We start from the raw sequence: 24,335 nt of genomic DNA, 5'->3' as shown, positions 1-24,335 counted from the left end.
CCCGCCGTACCGACCAGTACCCTTCCACTGACACCCTCCTTCGACTGACTGAACTGGTCCTCACCCTGAACAACTTCTCCTTCCAATCCTCCCACTTCCTCCAAACGAAAGGAGTAGCCATGGGCACCCGCATGGGCCCCAGCTATGCCTGCCTCTTCGTAGGATATGTGGAACAATCCATCTTCCGCAACTACACTGGCCCCACCCCCCACCTTTTCCTCCGCTACATCGATGACTGTATCGGCGCCGCCTCGTGCTCCCACGAGGAAGTTGAACAGTTCATCCATTTCACCAACACCTTGCACCCCGACCTCAAATTCACCTGGACAGTCTCAGATTCCTCCCTCCCCTTCCTCGACCTTTCTATTTCCATCTCAGGCGACCGAATCAACACGGACATCTACTACAAACCGACCGACTCCCACAGCTACCTGGACTACACCTCCTCCCATCCTGCCCCCTGTAAAAACGCCATCCCATTCTCCCAATTCCTTCGACTCTGCCGCATCTGCTCCCAGGAGGACCAGTTCCAAAAACGCACAACCCAGATGGCCTCCTTCTTCAAGGACCGCAATTTCCCCCCCGACGTGGTCGACGATGCCCTCCACCGCAACTCTTCCACTTCCCGCTCCTCCGCCCTTGAACCCCGCCCCTCCAACCGCCACCAGGACAGAACCCCACTGGTCCTCACCTACCACCCCACCAATCTCTATGTACAGCGCATCATCCGCCGTCATTTCCGCTACCTCCAAACGGACCCCACCACCAAGGATATATTTCCCTCCCCTCCCCTATCAGCATTCCGTAAAGACCACTCCCTCCGTGACTCCCTCGTCAGATCCACACCCCCCACCAACCCAACCTCCACTCCCGGCACCTTCCCCTGCAACCGCAGGAGGTGCAAGACTTGCGCCCACACCTCCCCCCTCACCTCCCTCCAAAGCCCCAAAGGAAACTTCCATATCCGCCACAGATTCACCTGCACCTCCACACATATCATCTATTGCATCCTCTGCACCCGATGTGGCCTCCTCTATATTGGGGAGACAGGCCGGCTACTTGCGGAGCGTTTCAGAGAACACCTCTGGGACACCCGGACCAACCAACCCAACCACCCTGTACCTCAACATTTCAATTCCCCCTCCCACTCCACCAAGGATATGCAGGTCTTTGGACTCCTCCATCGTCAGACCACAACAAAACGACGGTTGGAGGAAGAACGCCTCATCTTCCGGCTAGGAACCCTCCAACCACAAGGGATGAACTCGGATTTCACCAGTTTCCTCATTTCCCCTCCCCCCACCCTGTCTCAGTCAAATCCATCAAATTCAGCACCGCCTTCCTAACCTGAGATCTTCTTCCCGACCTCTCTGCCCCCACCCCAGTCTGACCTATCACCCTCACCTTGACCTCTTTCCACCTATCACATTTCCGACGCCCCTCTCCCAAGTCCCTCCTCCCTACCTTTTATCTTAGCCTGCTGGACAAACTTTCCCCATTCCTGAAGAAGGGCTTATGCCTGAAACGTCGATTCTCCTGTTCCCTGGATGCTGCCTGACCTGCTGCGCTTTTCCAGCAACACATTTCCAGTTCTGATCTCCAGCATCTGCAGACCTCACTTTCTCCTCACTTAACCTACGCACACCTGAACACTATGGGCAATTTAGCTTGGCCAATTCACCTGACCTGCACATCTTTGGGCTGTGGGAGGAAACTGGAGCACCCGGAGGAAACCCACACACACGGGGAGATGTGCAAATTGCACACAGGCAATCGCCCAAGGCTGGAATCGAACCTGGGTCGCTAGCGCAGCAGCGCTAAACACTGAGCCACTGTTCTGCTCTTTGTAATATATATATTTCTTAAATTTGACAATATAAGAAAGAAATGGTTGTGTAAAGTGGTTTCTGGTTAATTAAAATCAATTTCCTGATGAGTGGTTACTCATTACCTTTATTCATAAATCGATGTAAATGTTGTATCAGCCATCTCAGCTTCAGGACATCTCTATAGGAGTTCCTCTGGTAAGTGTCCCAGACCTAACCATCTTCTGCTAATTCATCACTGACCTTTTTACAGTAAAGTTAGAAATGGGGATATTCGCTGATGATTGTACAATGTTCAGCAGCACTTGTAACTCCTCAGATAATGAAGCAGTCCATGCCCCAGTGCAGCAAAACCTGGACAATACGTAGTCTTGGATTGACACGTGGCAAGTAACATTCAGCCACACAATTGCCAGACAGTGACTATTGATATGGACCAGACCAAACCCCTTCAAAATATATAATATATTAAGAAGACAGCATAGACCTCAACTTTTCCTTATTTTAAAAGGCAAGTGTAAAGTGTTGTGTTCTAGATGTGATTTGATTGTCAAAGTACCAGGCTTGAAGTAAAACACACTTTCTTCTTATACTATCGTTGAAATAGAAACAAAAGAAAGAATTGTAATAACTCTATTGGAAGACTTTACTGAACAATATTATTTAACTACCAAACAGCCACTGTTCCAATGTAGTAACATAACACACCTTAGACAAAGGCAAATTCAGTAAAATAGATTGTCTCACATGCAATTCTAGCAGCAGGAAGAGAACCCCCGACGTTTAGCTATAACAGAGAGAGAAATAACAGCTTCCACATCTAGCTTCAAAACCCAGCAACTGCTGAAAGCTACAACTAAAATCCTGATTCTAGGGAAGTTTGACTCCACTTCTTCAAGCTGCTTCTATTGTTCCAACTTTTACAACAAACCAAAGCTAGATCGGGTCAGGGCAGACCCCTTGGCTCCAGGTTACAAAACTTGCTTTCAAAAAGAAATGACAGAACAAAACCTTCTTAAAGACACTTCTCACAACACTATCTCCAACCAGAGAAAATCTAACTATCACCACTTAACATTCTATAGCATGGCCATCATTGAATTCCCCACGATCTACATCCTGGGAGTTACCATTAACCAAATCGTATAATTTACCAAATACACCTCTTTGCTTGGTTTGTTGTATATTTAAAGATGATGTGAGGGAGATCCAAGATGGCGGCAGTCTGAGTGATCTGCTGTGCTGGGCTCTGTGCCATATCCCCAGGCAAGGTGACCTTTACTGGGAGAAAGTGAGGTCTGCAGATGCTGGAGATCAAAGTTGAAACTTTATTGCTGGAACAGCACAGCAGGTCAGGCAGCATCCAGGGAACAGGAGATTCGACGTTTCGGGCACAGGCCCTTCTTCAGGAATTCTTTACTGCCCCTTTTCAACCACTCCAAGGAGAAAAAGGTATTAATTTAAAATTAATGTTTATTTGGAGCTGCTGAAATCACCTGAGACACCTTCAAGGCCAGGATGAAGACCGGTAAAGGAAAGGGGTCTAAATGACAACAGCAGACAAGGCACTCCCCTCCTGCACCGGGGGTGCCTACAGCCAGTACTCAGCTTCCTGAGACGACCCCTCTGGATCCAGCAGGACAGCAGTACTTACTCTTGGAGTTTGCTAAACTCCGAGAGTGGATTCAAGCAGCAGTGGAGCCACTGCCTGCCATGCTAAAAAAGAATGAGCAGGAAATCCAGCTTTTGGAACGAAGACTGGAGGCAGTGGAGGAAAGGGACGTGGCATCGGAGATGCTGCAAGACTGGGTTCGGGTCCTTCAGGATCAAATTGATGATCTAGAGAATAAAATAGAAGAAACAAATTACGGATCGTGGGCTCTCAGAATGTGAAGAAGGCAAAAACCTCATTGGCTTCCTGCAGGGATGGGACCTGAAGTTCCAGGAGTTAGAGTTGGAGTCGGATCTGGTAAGTGTGGGGCAGGCCCACCGGATCACAACATACTGGTCCAGGCTGGAACAGCGCCCCCCATGTGGTCCTAGAGTAGCTCTTGTATTATAAAGAAAAACAGTTAATAATGGAAACAGCAAGAAGATTGGGAAGGAACTCACAAGCTGTATAAAGGTTCAAAGAAAATGTTTTTTCAAGATTTTTCAGGAGCCCTGCTCAAGAGGAGAAGGACATTTGATGATGTTAAAAAAGAATTAAGGTACTTAAACATCCAACACTCCATGAGGTACCTGCCCGTGTTGCGTTTCACCCACGGGGGTACGGTATATAACTTGGACTCCACTGAAAAGGCGAAGGCCTTTGTGAAGTCTCTGCAATGAAGGTTCTGAGTTGGGATGTTACCCGGCTAACTATTACATAAAATAGTTCCAATTTTACAAATTTACGACAAACCCATACATGTAAACCAATAATCACAAAAAAAGGGAAGAGGAAAAGGGGGAGGGGAAATAGAAAGGGGGGTAATTTGAAAAAAAAAACCCAAACCAATGTCTGCAATAATGCCCCCTCCCCTCCCATCCCAACTCAGGACCTTCATTGCAGAGACTTCACAACAGTGGCTAAAAAAAGAGGTCTCTTGCCAAACAAAGACTGGTTGAATTTGGAGATAAGCCTGGTAAATATCTGGCTTATTTAACTGGAGGTAAAAAGCCTGCCAATCTATCATCTCTGTTAGGGAGAAGGCTAGTACGATTATCCATGAATTGAAGAAGATCAATGCTAAGTTTAGGGAATATATTGAAGAGTTATATTGGTCGAAGGGGGGGCGAACGTAGTACAATGAGAATGCAGTCCTTCTTTGAAAATGTGGACCTCTCCAATGTGAGTAAGGAGCAGGCTTCTCTTTTGAATGTGCTTCTAACAGTGCAGTAAGTGCAGGAAGCAATGAGGCATCTCTAAGGTAGCAAAGTACCGAGGCCAGATGGATTCCCAACTGAATTCTCTAAGGAATTCATAAACATATTAATGGAGCTACTTCTGGGGATGTACAAATATTCTTATATACAGGATTGTCTGTCGCCCACTCTTTGGGAAGCTAATATCTCCCTTATTTTAAAGAAAAGGAAGGACCCCGAAGAATGTACATTGTATAGACCAATCGCGCTACTGAATGTAGATTTGAAAATTTTATCAAAGATGTTGGCTCTGAGGTTGGAAAAGGTTTTGACCCCTATTATAAAAGAAGACCAAACAGGTTTTGTTCAGGGCTGCAGTTCCTCTAGCAATATTAGGAGAGTACTAAATACAGTTCAGGTATGTCAACAAAGATTGATTCCGGGGTTGGTGGTCTCCTTAGAGGCAGAAGAAGCCTTTGATCAGATAGAATGGCCGTATCTGTTTGAGGTTCTCGACCGTTTTGGTTTGGGGGGATCCTTTGCCAGATGGGTAGCAGTCTGTATAAGGATCCTAAGGCGGCAGTTATTACAAATGGTATTAAGTCAAATAATTTTAATATTAGAAGAGGTAGTCGACAGGGGTGCCCTTTACCAACATTGCTGTTTACCTTTGGCTATGAACCGTTAGCCAAAACTATCAGAAGGGACACTGAAGTAGTAGTGCCAAAGGTGGGAATGGGACAACAGAAGATTACCCTGTATGCTGATGAAGTCTTTTTATTCTTGGCCAATCCGGAGAAGTCTGTTCCTCGTCTGGTCCAAACAATTAATTCCTTTGGTAGTTATGCCGGTAGGGGGGCATAGTGGAGATACCTAACTTGAAGAATGGATTGCAATTCCCATTTAGATGGTCACCAAAAGGTTTTTTTTGTATCTGGGAATTTTTATTACTCCTTCCTTCCACCTGCTGTATAAGGCTAACTTTGAACGATTATTAGAAAGGATAAAACAGGATTTGCAGGGATGGGAGGGATTACCGTTATCATGGCTGGGCTGAATAGTCCTGATTAGGATGAATGTCCTTCCCCGACTGCTATATCCCATGAGAATGCTCCTGTTGTTACCGAGACAAGTATTATGGAGGATTAATGGTTGGCTAGGGTCCTTTATTTGGTGCCATAGGTGTCCTCTAATTAAATTGCAGCTTTAGCAGGCTGAGGGAGGGATGGATCTTCCGGATTTGAAGAAATACCAAATAAGTGCTCTGTTAACATAAGTTGGTGACTGGGTACGGGAGAATTCAGAATCAATCCGGCTTGATATTGAAGCCTCATGGTTGAGATATCCTCTAATTAATTTATTATTTATGAACAAGATGAAATCCATGAACTAGCAATGCAATAGTCTAATTATCTTGAATACGGTGAAAGCCTGGAGGATAATGAGGCAAGACGAGGGCATTTGGTCTAAGACTTCGCCACTTACTCTGTTGGTAGGAGCCCAAGGATTTAAATCTGGGGCAATGGACTCCAGGAGAACAAAGGAATTCTATGTTTGGGGGATTTATTCGAGGGAGAGGTCCTGAGGTCATTTAGTCAGTTAAGTCAGAAATATGGATTTTCCAATAAGGACTTTTTCCGATGTTTCCAGATAAGGGACTATATACAGTGGAAGACCACACTCCTGGCCCAAAGTTATAAATCAGATGTGGAGAAAAGGGTACTCTGGTGTATGGGTACTCTTTCACTTAGTACTTTATATCATTTACAGAAAGGCAGTGCTCTGGGGGATATGGAAGGACTCTGTAAGATGTGGAACCCAGAGTTAGGACAGGACATTTCACCGGAGATATGGGAAGACATCTGGGGGAATGTAAGGAAAATTTCAGTATGTCACAGAGCACAGGCTATGCAATTGAAGAACTTACACAGGGCTCATATGGCACCAGAGAGGCTAGCTAAATTTAAGAGAGGAGTGTCACCAGAATGTCCCAAATGTAAAATTAATATAGGCACTCCCACACATTGTTATTGGTCATGTTGCATGATCCAAAGATATTGGAGTGCTATAGTAAGGGGGTTAAAAGACATTCTGGGGATTGAAATTAACATGGATCCAGTAATTCTTCTTTTGGGGTTGCCAAATTTGCCGACTCTGGGAGAACATGGAAAGAGACTGTGTAACATCCTTACCCATTGTGCGAGGAAGAACATTGTACTGAACTGGACGTCAGAAAAACCACCAGATCTTATGGGGTGGTGTAAGTTGGTGATGGAGCATCTCCCCCAAGATTACCTCACAAATATTGGGCACCACAAAATAGAACAGTTTTATAGGACATGGTGGCCCTTTTTAAATTATATTGACACTGACTTGTCGGTAAAATTAGTCAGGGCCATGATATTGCCGTGGGAATCTTTATGGGTGCGTGTGGTGCCCCGGAAGGAAGAGACTGGAAGGAAAAGAATATGGGTATGTAGATGGTACTCCCAGGGATGGGACCCTCAGTGGAGTTGTGATATCATTCCTGTTATGTCAATGTGACTGTTCAGGTCAGCGGAATTGTTCAAAATCACCTTTTTATTTGTTACAAATTATGAAAAAGCAAAAACAAAAGATCTTCATTTTATTAAAGTTTCAGATTTAGAACATTCATGTAAAATATTGCTAGAAAATTGCAGATTTAGAAACTGCCACAAAGAGGTGAATTCTATATTTGAAGTCTGAGTTTTTCTGGGTACATTCACTACCATTTGAATTTTTTCCAATTTGGATCATTCTGGTTTTGGATAGTCTGTTTCCTTCTATAACATTGATGGAACAGCTCACTTCACCAAAAGTTATAATAATCTCCCCTTTTGATCTGTATATCATTCAATTTGAACATCATTGGCAATCTGGTGTTGTGTTACTCTGGCAAAAAAACTTCAGATCACAGGGTAATGGCTTCACAAAAATTAAATGAAATTTAATCTGCTAATTTTCAATTTGTTTTCTTCTGTTGCACTTTCTGTCAGTCTTCATTTTGTATCAGATGGATTATGATAAATAAAGGTCATACCTGCCTGTAAAGACAGAAAAAGTAGTGGAAGATGTGAATTCAGGAGAAAACATTTTGTACACAAAGTCACAGAAAAATAACATACGCTATATTAGCATAAGTAAGTCATTTGGCCTTTGAGCCTGCTCTACCATTCATTATCATTACAGTACATTATCTAACTCAGTTCCACTTTCCAAAACCAGTAAAAATGTGTTGCTCTCCTTTTCCAACTCTACTGTCATTGCTGATGCCTCATGCTTCCGGTAGCAGTCTGTGGCACATTACACACCTGCATGTTCACAAATCAGCTTAAACAGCAAGTATCAATAAACCATTCAATATAGAGGAAAGTCTAGTTGCTCATTCTAGTCATTATCTGATGTTCACAGAGAAGCAGATTTTAGCAGAGTTCATACACAGTCAGGATTTAACACTTCCTTTGCCCAGAGGCCTGATGGGTAACTGTAATGCTCCATCTGGGATCAGCTAATATCATAAAATAAGGACTGAACATGGGCCTTCCCAGTTTGCCTGCCTCCATGCCACCCACACGCTATGTTTGCCCACTACAGTAAAGGGGTTTTACATGCATTTTCTATTAGTAAGCTAAAACATTGCAAGAATAAGCAAAACAAACTTGGCTCTGTTACTCTAACTTCACATGTTGATGATTTTATCTATGGTCTCATGAAATAATCTACATTATCACAGAAGAGCACCTGTATGCACCCTTTATCACACAGACTAATGTTGCTAGTAGTTTGTTGCTAAAAAAAACTCAACATCTCCTTGCCTCTCTTCACAATTCCCTTTATATACTGTTAGAGAATTAAGAGGCACAATATTTTTGTGCTTAAATTGTTGAAGATGCATAGCGGATTGAGCAAGTTGTTAAAAAGGCATATGGAATACTGGGCTTTATAAATAGAGGCATTGAGTATCAATCTGAAGAAATCAACAGCCAGCCATTATAAAACCTGGTTCAACATCAAGTATTGTGTCTAATTCTGGGCACTACACTTAAGGAGGACCATTACGAGTCCACCATGTTGCGGTGGGTCTGAAGTCATGAATAATCCAGATAGGGTGAGGATGGAAGATTTCCTTCCCCAAAAGAAATCAGGTGGGTCTTTGTAGCATTTGATGACTGTTTCATATGAAGAATAGCTTTACTTTTAATATTCTAGATTCATCAACTAAATTGAAAATCCAACAGCAGTCATGGTGGTACTTGAAAGCGTACCCCTACAGCATTAGTCCAAGCCTCTAGATTACTGGCTCAGAGACATTACTGATGCATTAATATCTCCCACTGAAGTAACCAAATGAAGAAAGTTTATAACTGGTACCCTCTACTTACCACACAATGTGTAATATATCCAGAAAAACTCTAAGCAACCTCATCTTGCATAATTAATTTCTCTTTTAATTTGGCAAACAGAGCATGGGAGGCAAAATGCGGTTGCACAGAAATCTTTGCAAAGGGATCCCTGCAAAACAATTAAAAATTATAATAAGTACACACTAACATACTCACTTCCCTAGGTATGCATAACTACTTTTATTTATGTTTATACATTTCTGTAATCTCTATTTTGTTGTCAATCCTCTTCTTGCCTTGCAGTTTGATAGGTGATAGACTTCAATATTATTATATGGTCTGAGAGGAAGGCTTGTTGACTGTGTTACTTTTTACAACTCCCAAAATAGAATAATTCACCCTTTTATTATAATGCAAGAGAAGTATCTACATTTATATAACACCTTGTTACCTCACAGCAAAGTTCTCCACATAATGGATACCTGTTCTTATAAAAGCAAACACATGAACAGGCAGCCATTTTGTGAGATGCTAATCTATAGAATTGTAAATGATGAAAGATTTATTATAGCCTCGGACAGATGAGCTTGGAAAAATATTGACAATGGATTATTTGCTTAAGTTTTGTTTCAAGGCAAAGAGCAGGTGCCATGATCAAGTTACTGCTGTCTGCTATTCTACAAATTTTACTTTAAGGTGCTTATATTGATGAACCTCTTTTATTTGAAATAATCACGTCTGGCTTTTGTTAGTTTTACTGAATTGTACAAAAATGACAAAATTATTTTAAAATAATAAAGCATCGAGAGCTGAAGAGATAATCTTATGGAAACATTAATATCAAGTTTCAGTAAGGCATAGGAACAAACAAAGCCTTGCCCAGAGGATGTTGACTTTGGTTTGCAACTGAATGTACTAGCTGCAGAGTTGCTGTACATACTCTGGAATGGTCCCATTATTAACACAGCAAGGAAATACCCAACTATTAGAGTCGGTCCAGGAATCAACACACTGATAGACCTAGAGCTCATATAGATCAATGGAAATGGGGCTGGGCCATGGGGTTGAAGTGGTGATGCAATAGGTAAATGGGATGAAATAACAGTTAGAGTATTGGTAATTAGATTTTGGACAAAGTTATTGAAGTTGGAAGATGAGAGGCTGGCCAAGACATCCAGATAAGACAGAGAGTGACAGATAAGCTAAGGCAGAGATAAAATACACATCATTAAGGAGGCAGAAATTAAGGTTTTTGTGGCAGGACAGGAGTGTGTGAAGTTGAAAATTCATAATCAGAAAGGATGCTAAGTTTGTGAACTGTGTAGTTCAGCCTGACACAGTGACGAGGGAGGAGTTGAATAGTACCTACGGAACAGAGTTAATGTTGCAAGTTCACCCTGATGTTTGCTAATTAGTCAAGGGTCCTTTGGATATCTCCTTCTAATAGAAAGTGTCAATTCCTCATATAGCTAGGGGCACCTAGCCACATCTAGTAAGGCAGAACTACCCCAAGCTGATACAGAGATTAAATCTGACATGTTGAAACCATTCTAACTGAATTAACTGGAAGAAATTTCAGCCTTTTCAAACTGGTTCTGATAATGGAGAGTCAGCAGAGAGGTTGAGACAAGATGTAATGAGGGGTAGCTGAATGTATATTTGGGGAATTGGACATATGTTAGAATGGACACAAAGGGGCAGCATGGTTGATTGGGAATAGAGGAGGATCAAGGACAGATCCTTGGAGAAATCGAGAGCTAATAACGTGTTTAAGAGAAGCTGTTGCTGGGGGTACTCTGGCTATGATTCAATAATTAAGAGTGGAGTTATGTGATTACAGACCGACTCAGCTGGACAACAAAGGAGAACAGGGAGGTTGGAATGTTGTATAAAAATGTGCAGAACTAAGATGGTTTTCACTGAAAAATAAAGATGACCAGGGGCCATGGTTCAAGTTTCTAGAAGGCTGAAGAGCTCCCTAAATAGAGTCACAGAGTCATAGAGATGTACAGCACAGGAACAAGCCCTTCGGTCCAACTCGTCCATGCTGACCAAATATCCTGAAGTAATTTGTCCCATTTGCCAGCACTTGGCCCATATCTCTCTAAACCCTGCTATTCATATAACCCATCCAGATGCATTTTAAATGTGGTAATTGTACCAGCCCCTACCACTTTCTCTGTCAGCTCATTTGATACATGTACTACCCTCTGCGTGAAAATGTTGCCCCTTAGGTCCCTTTTATATCTTTTCCTCTCACCCTAAACCTATGCCCCCTAGTTCTAGGCTCCCCCACTCCAGGGAAAAAACCTTGTCTATTTACTCTATCCATGCCCCTCATACTTTGATAAGCTTTTATAAGGTCACCCCTCAGCCTCTGATGCTCCAGGGAAAACAGCTCCAGCCTATTCAGCCTCTCCCTATAGCTCCAATCCTCCAACCCATGGCAACATCCTTGTAAATCTTTTCTGAACCTTTTCAAGTTTCCGATAGGAAGGAGACCAGAATTGCACACAATATTCCAACAGTGACCTCAGCATTGTCCTGTGCAGCCACAAGTAATAGACTATTTAAATAATTCTGCCATTGTAAAGCCAAAGGGCTCAGGTTTGAAATGGGATGACTAAGTTCAACCAAGACTAAAAACTATAAGAAACATTTTCCAGCTGAAGCGGCAAAAATGAAGAATCATCTTCTAACAAACATATTTGTGGAACACTTCTTCAAATAGGATCTCAATAAATGTCTGTTGAGGAGAAGATCGCTAATGATAGGGATAGGCAAAGACTACCAGGATCAAATTTTCATAAAACAAGTGGTTCCTGTTTTATTCCTATAGAGGACTGGGAGGCTGTGATAAGAACAGTATCTGGAACTCAGCCATTCGGGATTTATTGGTACATGAATGATGGTACATGAATGGAGATTTGCTTATTTATATCTGGGAATCAATGCAGGTAAACAAGATAGTGAAGGTTGCATTTGGGTATGCTTGCCTTTATTGTCAGTACATTGATTATAGGAGTTGAGAGGTCATGTTGAGGTTGTATAGGACATTGGTTAGGCCACGTTTGGAATACTGCATGCAATTTGGGTCTCCCTGCTATAGGAAGGATATTGTGAAATTTGGAAGGGTTCAAAATGTTTTTATATGAATGATGCCAGGGTTGGAGGGTTTGAGCTATAGGGAGTGGCTGAATAGGCTGGGGCTGTTTTCCCTGCAGCATCGAAGGCTGAGGGGTGACCTTATAACAGCTTATCAAAGTATGAGGGGCATGGATAGCGTCCATAGCCAAGGTCTTTTCCCTGGGTTGGGCAAGTCCAGAACTAGAGGGCATAGGTTTAGGGTGAGAAGGGAAAGATTTAAAAGGGACCTAAGGGGCAACCTTTTCACACAGAGGGTGGTGCAAGTATGGAATGAGCTGTCAGAGGACCAGAGGAAGCGATGGAGGCTTGTACAATTACAGCATTTAAATGGCATCTGGATGGGTATATGAATAGAAAGATTTTGGAGGGACACGTGCCAAGTGCTGGTAAATGGGACTAGAGTTATTTAGGATATCTGGTCGGCATGGACGAGCTGGACCGATAGGTCTGTTTCCATGCTGTACAGCTCTATGACTCTATACTATGACTCTATAATTCTAACATTAGTTCAGAACTTTCCCTCAGGAGATCAAATGGGAAACGTAGAATCCATAATAGACTTTTTGTTTTAAAAATATTGCAGGCATTTTTAATATTTTACCCTTTCATATGTTCTTAAAATCTGACTTACTTACCGAAATGTTATATGTTGTTCTGACGAGAGTTCTCATCGCCATGGAGGTACCGCAGAGACAACATTCACCCATACTCCCTGCAACTTGACAGCCTAAACAAGGTAGACAGAATAGACCACAGCAACCTAGAAATAATGGGAGGATGTATAAAATAGAAATACATCACAAATTTTCACGAGCAAACAGAGAAGTTAATGCATAAAGATCATGCTTCAAAGCACAAATTTGAGGAAGTTCTTACTCAACAGTGGTACATTTTCTGCTGATGCTTATTAAATGTCCACAATACTTAACAAACTTTATTCAATCTTAGGCCATGAACCTTGCTAGATGTCTAGCCTTCATTGTTCATTTCTAGGACTTCCCAACCTTATTTCCAATTTCCAACGTTATCAGTGGTTTGCTTTTCAACTAAGAACAGTCTTACCAGAATGAGATGCACAGCTTAAGCAACAGTAGCAATTCTATTTGCCTACTTCGGTAAAATTCCTGTCTTGAACAGTTTGCATCTTTCCTTAACAACTATGAGCATGTTTCTTTCAAATACAAGTAGGATTTCTTTTACACTGGTAATATTAAATATTTTCAAACAACTGCATTTATTTTACAACCTTAATGGGGAAAAGCATCACAAAGATTTTCATAGTGACATAATCAGTCCTGCAGAGAATGAAGTGCAGGATGCCCACAAATGGAGCTCAGAATGAATGCACTGCAGTGTTCTTTGAGGATTGTAAGACTGAATTTGAATATGAGGACAGAGATCATAAAAATATTTGAACATGAGGACCAGAATTCAGTTAATCAGTAAACATAGCATTAATGATTAAGTAAGGCTTGGTGCAGGTTAGACTAAGAGCCCTGAGTAGAGTTTAAAATTAGCTCCAGTTAATGGAGGGAGGAAGTCTGACCAGGAAAGCACTAGATTTGTCAAGTTGGAAGGTAACGAAAGCAAGGCTAAGGGTTTATGCATAGACTCTAGCTTGGAATAAGCAGAGACAAACGATGCTATGGAGTTAGCAATGGGCCGCCCTGGTGTTTTTATTTTATTCATTCACAGGGTGTGGACATTGCTGGTTGGCATATTAAAACAAAAGTGGGCCTGAGGTTAAGGTGATGGTGTGGATCCTGCTGCAAGGCTGAGTTCTGTTGATAGGATGTCCCTCCACCCTGAATTTTAAGTTTGTGCTCACAGACTAAACTATTGGTGACTTAAAACAAAACACTGTTTCATTTTAGGAAATCTCTTCCCTCTGTCATAACATCCCTGAACAGATATAAAATATCTAAAAAAAAATTAATGGCAAGAATATGGTGACAAAAATTCAGTACAAGGTGGCTAGGGAATGGGATTTGTGATCAGAGCAGAAAGAATTGGTTCAGTCTTCCCAGTATTTGATTGGAGGAAACTGTAGCTCACCCACAATTGGATATTGGCAACTCTGGAGGGGTCGCGAGAAGTAGAAGTGGTAAGATTTCATTCAGTATACCCTTATACCATAACTTTGGGACATTCCAGAACAATTAATGCTTTTGTATTGTAATGACTTGTAACATGTAAAACAGCAAGGTTTCACAAACAGCAACAAGTCAATGATCAGATGACTTTTTATGTTGTTGAGGGTTAAATATTAACCAGGACATTTGGGTAAATCGCTTGTTATTTAAATTGTACCTGGAATCATTTATGGGAGGCCTTGGCTTAATGTCTAATCTGAAAGATTAGCACTGCTAACTCACAGTGCCAGGGACTCGGGTTTGATTCCACCCTTGGGCGACTGTCTGTGTAGAGTTTGTAAATTCTCTCTGTGTCTGTGTGGGTTTCCTCCAGGTGCTCTGGTTTCCTCCCAATGTCCAAAGATACGCAGGCTAGGTGGATTGGCCATGCTAAACTGCCCATAGGGTCTAGGGATGCGCAGGCTAGGTGGATTAGCCAGGGGAAATAGAGGGATAGGGTAGGGGATGGGTATGGGTGGGATGCTCTTTGGAGAGGTCTGCTTCCACACTGTAGGGATTCTATGAGAGGTCTGAAACAGAGCAGAGAATTATATATTGTTTCCACTCTTGAAAGGACAGAGAATAAATTTAAATTAAGTAGTAAAAGAAGCAGAAGTGACACGAGGCCACATATTTTCCACGCAGTGAGTGGTAAAGATCTGGAATGCACTGCCTGAGAATGTGGTGGAGACCAGTTTAACTGAAGTTAGCCCAAGGAAATCAGACTGTTACCTGAGAAGGAGAACGTGTAGAATTACAGGGAGAAGGGGGCAAATGGTACTAAGGTGAATTGATCATTCAGAAATGATTGGCCAAATGACCTTGTTTTGTGTTGTGACAATTTTGTGATTCTGTGTGCAAAACAGCCATTGTCACATGAATAAAAGCAAAAGGAAAATAAAATAATATTTAACAATGCATTTGTATTGTGTGTTTTATAACCTCAGATGCATCATAAGACCTTTAAAGCTATTGTGTCCAGTTATAATTGCAAACAAAATTAACTAGAGCAGAAAGATCATATCAACATAACTATAGCACAGATTCCAAAACCTTATACAGTAGACGAATAAAGATTTTCTTACATATTCCCACATCATCACAACAGCTTAACAGTCCAGAGTTCCATTCCCTTTTCGATGCGGCAGCAGGCTGGGTCATTATAACCATTGGAGTCCCTCCAAACTGTGCCATTTTGAATTATTGATTTTCGTTTCACAACGGATAATATCTTGAGAGAATAAAGAGTATTTTTTATTGAGACATGGGCGACGACAATGAATTCTGACCACAGCTATAGACTTCTTGTATTCTTCAAAACCAAATACCACCTGCCAGCCCACGCATTAATTATTTCAAGTTTATCATCATGACTCTTCTTAAAAAAGAACTTTGGACTTGAGGGACTCTGCAGTTGTTAGGTCAACGTGTTAGAGACAGCTAGAAGATGTGATTTCCAGTTCCAGGCAATAAATAGCTAATCGTCACAAACTTAACAAGTGAAGCCACAAGCTCAACTGCAGCAATTACCTGGAAAATACTTTCCGACTTTGGTGGTGGAGGGAAAAGGCTATGGCATTGTGAACCAAGAGGACCTTTGGCTGGAGAGGTTGGAGCATTGTACTGGCTTGATTCAGGAAATTTATGCCATTGCAAAAATTAAATCTAACTATTACATTCATTGCTGTGCCATCACTGACAAATTGTGGTTGGGAGACACTGCTGCTATCAATACTTCTTTGTGAACCTAAAGCCTGTTTAATAAGTGGAAGGGTGTAAACCTTCAGTGAGTCTTGATAAGAGGAGGCACTCGTCTTAACAATGAGGTGAAGTTTCTTGCGTGATAGCAATAGATATTATGACTGACCCTTTCGGGATCTGGAGCTAGACTCCCCGATTCCCCACACAACACGGTGTAACAGTATCTGATTGGATGGATGCCAAAGTAATGTCTAACATCAACCCTTTCAGAACAACTACCTTCAGCAACAAAAAGAAATGAAATTCAAGAAAATCAGGTTCCATTCCCTGTCAAAATTAAAACTAACAGTCAATGAAACATGACAAGTCAGAGGGTGAATGGTCAATTTGCTCTCTGGAGGTGAGTTGGTTGATGAGACTTTGGCATCTGCTGCACTTACTTTAAAGGGAATATATACTTTTAACAGACTGAGGCCAGGATTTCTTGGTTTTGGGAATCCCTGATGAGTAAAAGGCAAAGAGAAGGCTGGGTCCATGACGTTGATGCTGATATATGCCCTCCTTACGACAGAAGTTAGGCTTATGGTAACTTAGTTTCTGGTTTCCTTTCTTTAATAAAGGTGTTATATTTGTTATTTTTCAATCCACTGGGTTCCTACCAAATTCTGAGGAATTTTGGAAGACTATAACCAATGCCACACTTCTTTTAACACCCTTGATTACAGTCCCTTTGCTCCTGACAACATGTCAGACTTTAGATCCAATAGATTCTGAGTATCTTTTCCCAGGTGATGGTGAATACTTTATGTCTATTCCTCTCAATCACATCTTGATTTTCAATTATTTCTGGGAAGGTTTTTTTATATAGCTATTTTTATTAGAGATTTAACATTTTTACAAGTTTACAAAAATAAACAAAACTCTCAAATACAAACATTGATATACAATTAAATCAAATATACAATAGCCAAAATTTAACAAAAAAAACTACCGAAAAAGGAAAAAAAAACAAAACTCAACTATCTACTAATCTAACCTACAACTAACCAGAGTGTATATTTAAGTCTCTTACATGCTCGGAATGTGTTAACATCAAATGTAATAAAACCCGTATTCTTGCGGGATTCCTCTCCTAAGGGGCCCTGGACCAGCCAGGTTTGTAATCTCAATTAAATAAAAGCCCTTGTTAGGATAGCCGAAATATTTGTATTTATGTAATTCAAGAAAGGCTGCCATATTTTATAAAATAATTTGGTCTTTCGGTGCATCATATTTGTAAGGAAGTCAAGGGGAATACATTCCATAATTAATCTGTGCCAATTTGAAAGTCCAGGGGGGCCCTCAGCCACCCAGTTCACCAAAATATTTTTCCTTGCACAGAAAGAGAGAATAGAAAATAGTCTCTTCCCGTACGTGTCCAGGGAGGGAAAGTTCGAAAAGCCCAAAAGGAGAGATACAGGGTCCACTTTAATTTCCGTTCCTAAAATTTCTGTCAGGGTACTTGCTACTTTAATCCAATATCTACGGATCTTATGACAGGTCCATAAGCAATGTACAAGAGTGCCCACCTCTATTTTGCATTTAGGACATGTTGGAGATGCCTTAAATTTTGCCAATCGGTCCGGTGCTATATGGGCCCTATGAAGTATCTTCAGCTGGATAGCCTGGGTTCTGTTACAGATAGTAATTCTTCTAGCGTTTTCCCAAATATCATTCCATGTTTCTGTGGAGATTTCTAGTCCCAGATCCTGATCCCATGTTTTAAGCAGATTATCCATATCTCCCGATACTTCATCATGTAGTAAATGATAAATAGTACTGACGGAAGATACCCCCACTGGTCGTAGGACACTACATTCTCTATGTGATTTATAAAGACTATCTAATAACGTAGTCTTCTTCTGTATATAGTCTCAAATTTGGAAGTATCGAAAGAGGTCTCCATTAGGTAATCCGAATTTCTGACGCAGCTGTTCAAAAGACATCAGGACCCCATCTTTAAATAGGTCCCTTAGACATGAGATACCCCTGGATCTCCAGAGTTTAAAAGTGGCATCTGTAAACCCCGGTTGGAATCCCCATGCTCCCACTATCGGTGCATAGGGGGATGTTTTATATGAATTACCCTCATTTTGCCGCATTATATTCCGAGCCTTAATTGTGTTTAGTATTATAGGGTGTTTGCAGTGATCTGTAATGATTTTCCTCTTGTCTGAAAATAAAAGGTTAATAAGTGGGTATTTTACTTGAGAGGCCTCGATGTTCAACCAGATTGATTGTGGATCAGAGAAGACCCAATCAGCTATGTAACTTAATAGGGAACTTAACTGATATTTCCTAAAATCTGGGAAGTCCAATCCTCCCCTTGCCTGTGGAAGCTGTAGCTTCTTCAGCTTAATGAGGGGCCGCCTATGGTTCCAGATAAAGGAACCCAGCCAGCCATATAATTTACGTAGAGCCAGCCTCGGCAATGGGAAGGTTTTTAACTTGGACACAAAGGCCTATGTCCGAGCTTTGTTTTCCATGATTTACTCTCAAGAGGACCAATAATAATTTTAGGTACTTTTATCTTGCTCAAAAGTGTGTAGGAACTTTTACTATCTATTTTTATACTGTCAGTTAGCTTTATTTCATATTTTGCTTTCTGCTTCTTTATTGTCTTTGCTGGCTCTTAAAGTCTGTCCAATCCTCTGACCTATCATTGATCTTTGCAGATTTGTACTGTGTTTCTTTCAATTTAATACTAACCTTGCCTTCCTTATTTAACCATGAAGGATCCATCCTTTGTGAAGAGCCTTTCTTTGTCATTGGGATGAATTCTTGCTGATAATTATTAAATATATCCTTAAAGATTTGCCACACCAACTTTACCATTCTACTTCTAACCTCAATTTTTAACCCTATTAATCCTGTTTTATTGTACATTACCAGACCTAGAATAGTCTGTCCCCTGGTTATCTCTAGAACAGTGGTAAGAAATTGTCCCAAAAAGTACTGAAATTATGAAAAAGCTCTCACAAACAAAAGTGTAACTCTGAACTTTGCAACTGATGTTAAATAAATGACTAAATTTACTTTTGATAACAATTTTCTGTTAATAGAAGTTATTAAGACATAAGAGGGAAAGTAGGGTAGATGACTATGATCTAATTTCCAGAACAGAACAGGATCGACTCACTAAATGGCCTGTTCCTATATTTCCTCTGGGCATTGGATGTACCTACTAGATAAGGAGCATAACCTGACCTTCTCTTGGGAAATAAGGCAGGGCAAGTGACTGAGGTGTCAGTGGGGGATCACTTTAGGGCCAGTGATCATAAATGTATTTGTTTTAAAATAGTTATGGAAAAGTTAAAGTTCTAAATTGGAGTAGGGCCATGTTGCTGGTATTGGGCAATAACTTTCAAAAGTTGGTTGGGAGAGGCTATTCCGAGGTAAAGGGATAGTTGAAAAGTGGGAAGCCTTTAAAAATGAGATAATGAGAGTCCAGAGACAGTATTTATTTGATTAAAGCTTTATTGTCATGTACTCAAGTACAGTAAGTACAGGGGAGAAATCAGGAGGGCAAAAGGGGGACATGAGATAGGTTTGGCAAATTGGGCTAAGGAGAATCCAAAAGGATTCTACAAATACATTCAGGACAAAAGAGTAACGAGGGAGAGAACATGCCCCTTGAAGATCAATACAATTGTATATATGTTTAGATTAGATTAGATTAGATTAGATTTAGATTAGATTAGATTTTAGATTAGATTAGATTAGATTAGATTAGATTAGATTAGATTAGATTAGATTAGATTACTTTACAGTGTGGAAAGATTAGATTAGATTAGATTACTTTACATGTTGTTCCACAGGAGATGAATGAGATACAAAACAGGTATTTCGCATCAGTATTTACTGTGGAGAAGGATATGGAAACTAGAGAACATGGAGGAATAAATAGCGATACCTTGAAAAGCCTCCATAATACCGAGGGAGAGATGCTGGACATCTTAAAATGCTTAAATGTGGATAAATCCCTGGGATCTAATCAGGTGTACCTCAGACATTTTTCAGAAGCTAGGGTAAAAAAGCCTGGGCCCCTTGCTGAGATATTTGTATCATCAATAGCCACATTGATGAGGTGCTAGAAGACTGGAGGTTGGCTAACGGGGTGCCACTATTTAAGAAAGGTGTTAAGGAAAAGCCAGGGAACTATAGACCATTGAGCCTAACATCAGTGGTGGGTAAGTTGTTGGATGGGATTCTGAGGGACAGGATTTATATGTATTTGGAAAGGTGTGGTTTAGTAAATACATCTGGACCAAAAGTGAATGATATAAAAGAGTTATAGGATCATAGCGTTGTACAGGAAACAGATCCTTCGGTCCAAGTCTTCCATGCTGACCAGATATTCTAAACAAAACTAGTCCCATTGCCAGCATTTAGTCCATATCCTTCTAAACCCCTCCTATTTATGTGTCCATCCAGATGCTTCTTAAATGTTGTATTGTACCAGCTTCCACCACCTCCTCAGACATCTCATTCCATATATGCACCACCCTCTGCATTAAAAAGTTGCCCCTTTTAAAATCTTTCCCCTCTCACTTTAAACATGTGCCCTTTAGTTTTGGATTCCCCTACCCTGGGAAAAAGACCTTGGCTATTCACCCTATTCATGTCCCTCATGATTTTATAAACATCTAGAAGGTCACCCCTCAACCTCTCTCTATAGCTCAAACCTTCCAACCTTGGCAATATCCTCATAATTAGTTTTTTGCATCCTTCCAAGTTTCACAACATCTTTCCTACAGCAGGGAGACCAGAATTGTACACAATGTTCCAAAGGTGCACTGCTGAATAAAACAACCATGCCAAATGCCTTCTTCACCCACAAATCCACTTTCAAGGAATGTGCACCCCCAATGTTTCTTTGTTTGGCAACACTGTCCAGGACCTTCCCATTAAGTGTATCAGTCCTGCCCTAATTTGCCCTACTAAAATGCAACACCTCAGACTTATCTAAATGCCATCTGCCACTCCTTGGCTGTCCACTACACCTCCAATATTTGTGTCATCTGCAACCATATGAGCCATACCTCCTGCATTCACACCCAAATAATTTAAGCAAATGCCAACATAACACACTGTTAAGCTTTGAGGTCTGATTGTAAAGAGGGCACGTTGTTTAGAACAGATCAAGTTATGAAACTCTCTTTGAATCTCCAAGACCAAGTTAATCCTTCACTCATCTACTAACCTTTTGGATTGCCAGAGCTCATAAATCTCAAGGCTGTCTGTACACATTTTTAAGAAATCAGAAAAATTGAAATCCAGAAAAGTTGAAGCAGATTTAAATTCATCCCATTTCAAACTGTTCCTTTTGATATGTGAGGCACATTTGTTACATAAGCAAATATTCAATACATTCCACAAAATGTCAGTTGCACCTTGCTTCAAAAATCTGGATCTAGTTTAATTTTTAATTTGCATGTATCTAAACATTACTCACCACTTTCAGTAAAGAATTGGCTCCTGGAGTTGCTCTCCCCTCCACAATGTTGAAAAATCAACTTTACTTTCTACCTGCAGCTTTATATAGACTTAGTAAACAAAATGATGGCCCAATGCCAAGTTGCTTTGTTAATGATTGCTCAGTGAGAAGTGATCAGGACGACGCAGCCGAGTTTTTCACATGTATTTAGATGCTTTTAAAGTGTTGTACATTTTCTAACACGATACAACGCAACAACAAATGGGTCTAGATTTCTTGCTGAGATTCTACTGGAACTATGGCAGTGAAGAATGAGGAAAATGAGGCCTATCTTTCCTCCTTAGCCTGGCTTGTTACTCTCACTCCCACAGAGATTCTTGCTCCTCCCTCTTTTCCTGCCCGCAACCTGCAAATGTATACAGGTGAACTGAGGGAAGTGGTTTTCACACCTATAATGGAGAAAAAGCTTCCACAGTTTTACCACAAATCAAGAGGATAGGTCAGTCAGTTACTCTTGGAGATCCTAGATCTCTGATGCCACAGTTGAGCACAAAAGTCTTCAAAAATTCACAAACAAGATTGCCCAGGCAGACCTATCATTTCTGCCTGCTACTGCCCCACAGAACTCATCTCTTACTACTCTGACTCGATATTTTTCTCCCCTTGTCCAGTCCCTTCCCACTTACATCCGCAATTTCTCTAATGCTTTATATCAATTTCAGAATTTCCAGTTTGTGGGCTCCAGCTACCTCCTCTCTACCATGGACGTGCAATCCCTTTACCCATCTATCCCTCATCAGGAAGGTCTCAGGATTCTCTGCTGGAAAAAGGCCAGTTTTTTCAGACAAGGACTGTTCCTCTGGGACACCCTTGTCCATTCCTCCTTCACTCCAAACCCCATGCTGCCCTCCCCTGCAATCACAGAAGGTGTAACACCTGTCCGTTTTCTTCCTCCCTCCTCAGTATCCATGGGCCCAAACTTCCAGGTGAGGGAGCACTTTATCTGCACTTTCCTTAATCTGGTCTAGTGTATTCGCTGCTCATAATGTGGTCCCCTCTACATTGGGGAAATGAAGCATAGACGGGGTGACTGCTTCACTGACCACCTATGTTCTGCCTGCAGAAAAGACCCTGAGCTTCCAGCTGCCTGCTGCTTCAACACACCATCTTGTTCCCTGGCCAGTATGTCTGCTTTAGGCTTGCTTCTGTGCTCCAGCAAACTTCAGAACATTTCATTTTCGGCTTGGAAACCCTGCAGCCTTCTGGATTTAATCTTCAACAATTTTCGGGCTTCAGCACCTTTCCCTATGCTTTTCCCAATTCCACGCCCCCCCCGCCCCCCCCGACAGTCTAGGCCTTGTCATCACATGGGCTGCTACCACACACAGCCCATTGTCAGCTACCGATAGGCCCCAATAGCAGCTTATCTCTCGTTCTTTTGTCCAACTTTTTTTTCTATCTTTGGGTTCTATATCCACCTATCTTCTGCATAAAAACCCTATTTTCCTCAACTACTGAAACAACAAATACTGGAGATCACAGCAGGCAGTTTCCTAGCTATCATCAGTTCGGAAGAAAGGTCACTGGAACTTTGATTTCTCTCCTCAGATGCTGCCAGACCTGCTGAGATTTTGCAGCAATGTCTATTTTGTCAAAGACATCTGATAGTGTGCACGAAATTTACCTCTCATTCAACTTCACTGTGAAGCTTTAATAAAACAAAGAGCTTCAGAAGCAGGAGATCCTCAAACAAAACAGAAACTTTTGGAGAAACTCAGCAGGTCTGGCAGCATCTGTGCAGAGAAAGCAGAGTTCATGTTTTGAGACCAGATTTTCATCTGAGCTGTCTTGATAACATCCAAGTGCCCGCAGAACAATTCTCCTTTATATGTGGGATTCACACGACAGAACAGGCTCAAAGGCTGCTCCTCCAAATTATGATAGGGCCAATATTACAATGTTGATAGGCACAATCCCTTATGTAGGAGCACAACATGAATGCATTTGGTTCGCTGGAATTTCACAGTCTCTATATGTTTTTATGCCATGGCTTCACTACCAACTTCAGACAAAGGTTTATTGAAGCCTGTCTCGATATTCGTCTTACAACTTAAAAACTACTTTGTTTTTAGTGCTTTATCTTTTCACTGTGTTGCAATTTCCTTGAATCCCTTCTATTGTTAATTCCAAGGAGATAATTTTGTGCAATTATCTTTTACAATGGTTTATTACTGAGATATGGGTATTTCTGAGACCTTGTTGAATAGTTGCAGCCCTCATACGCCCACGATGCTGATCTAGGAGGGTTCCTTTATGAAAGGTGTGGATTAGCAATCACACCCAGACCAAAGGTGACTGATACAAAAGATGAAATAATGGACCCATTGATGTAGAAAGAATAGCAATATATTTCCAAATCAAGGTGGTGTGTGACTTGATGGGAAACGGACTTGATTTTTTTCACTGCAACTGCTGCCTTCCACTTCACAGACCTGACTGTTGTAGTGCAAGTTGCAGATGGTACAGACAGCCGCTATTGTGTGCTGGTCATAGACGGAATAAATGTTAAAGCTAGTAGTGGAGGGCATCAATCACATGGGCTGACCTGCTCTGGACAGTGTTAATCTTTTTTTGAGTGTTTTCGGAGCTGCACTCATCTAGTTAAATGTAGTAACACTTGACTTTGTGAATGGGTGACCTGTATTTTTGGCTATATTTTAGTATTTACGTGACTCTTTCAGTTGCATTTCTGGTCAATGGTGAACCATAGCAAATTGACAATGGAGGATGGTAATGCCATTGAATGTCATTGGGAGTTGAAATCTCTGTAAAGGAGACATAA

General features: G+C 41.2%; 1 protein-coding gene across 2 annotated transcripts in view; it reads right to left on the bottom strand.

Annotated features, from left to right (window-relative positions):
* The window catches only part of LOC122552553 (placenta-specific gene 8 protein-like), a 55,764-nt gene extending 34,030 nt beyond the window's left edge, over window positions 1-21,734 (bottom strand). Inside the window, exons 1-5 of one of the 2 annotated variants that reach the window (XM_043695254.2) lie at window positions 21,512-21,712; window positions 15,402-15,547; window positions 12,820-12,944; window positions 9,077-9,206; window positions 7,234-7,738 (exon numbers count right to left, since the gene is read on the bottom strand). In XM_043695254.2, the coding sequence (XP_043551189.1) occupies window positions 9,117-9,206; window positions 12,820-12,944; window positions 15,402-15,510 (324 nt within the window). In that variant the 5' untranslated portion in view covers window positions 15,511-15,547; window positions 21,512-21,712 and the 3' untranslated portion in view covers window positions 7,234-7,738; window positions 9,077-9,116. Of the gene's footprint in view, window positions 1-7,233; window positions 7,739-9,076; window positions 9,207-12,819; window positions 12,945-15,401; window positions 15,548-21,511 lie in introns of those variants that run through there. The other variant, XM_087986273.1, reaches the window with a different exon arrangement.
* Window positions 21,735-24,335: the final 2,601 nt, after the last annotated feature.

The sequence above is a fragment of the Chiloscyllium plagiosum genome, unplaced genomic scaffold (genome assembly GCF_037043375.1).
Source record: "Chiloscyllium plagiosum isolate Xiang-an unplaced genomic scaffold, Cpla_swu_hap1 HiC_scaffold_1, whole genome shotgun sequence".
Classification (NCBI taxonomy): Eukaryota; Metazoa; Chordata; class Chondrichthyes; order Orectolobiformes; family Hemiscylliidae; genus Chiloscyllium; species Chiloscyllium plagiosum.
This window is presented reverse-complemented; position numbering and strand designations above follow the sequence as displayed.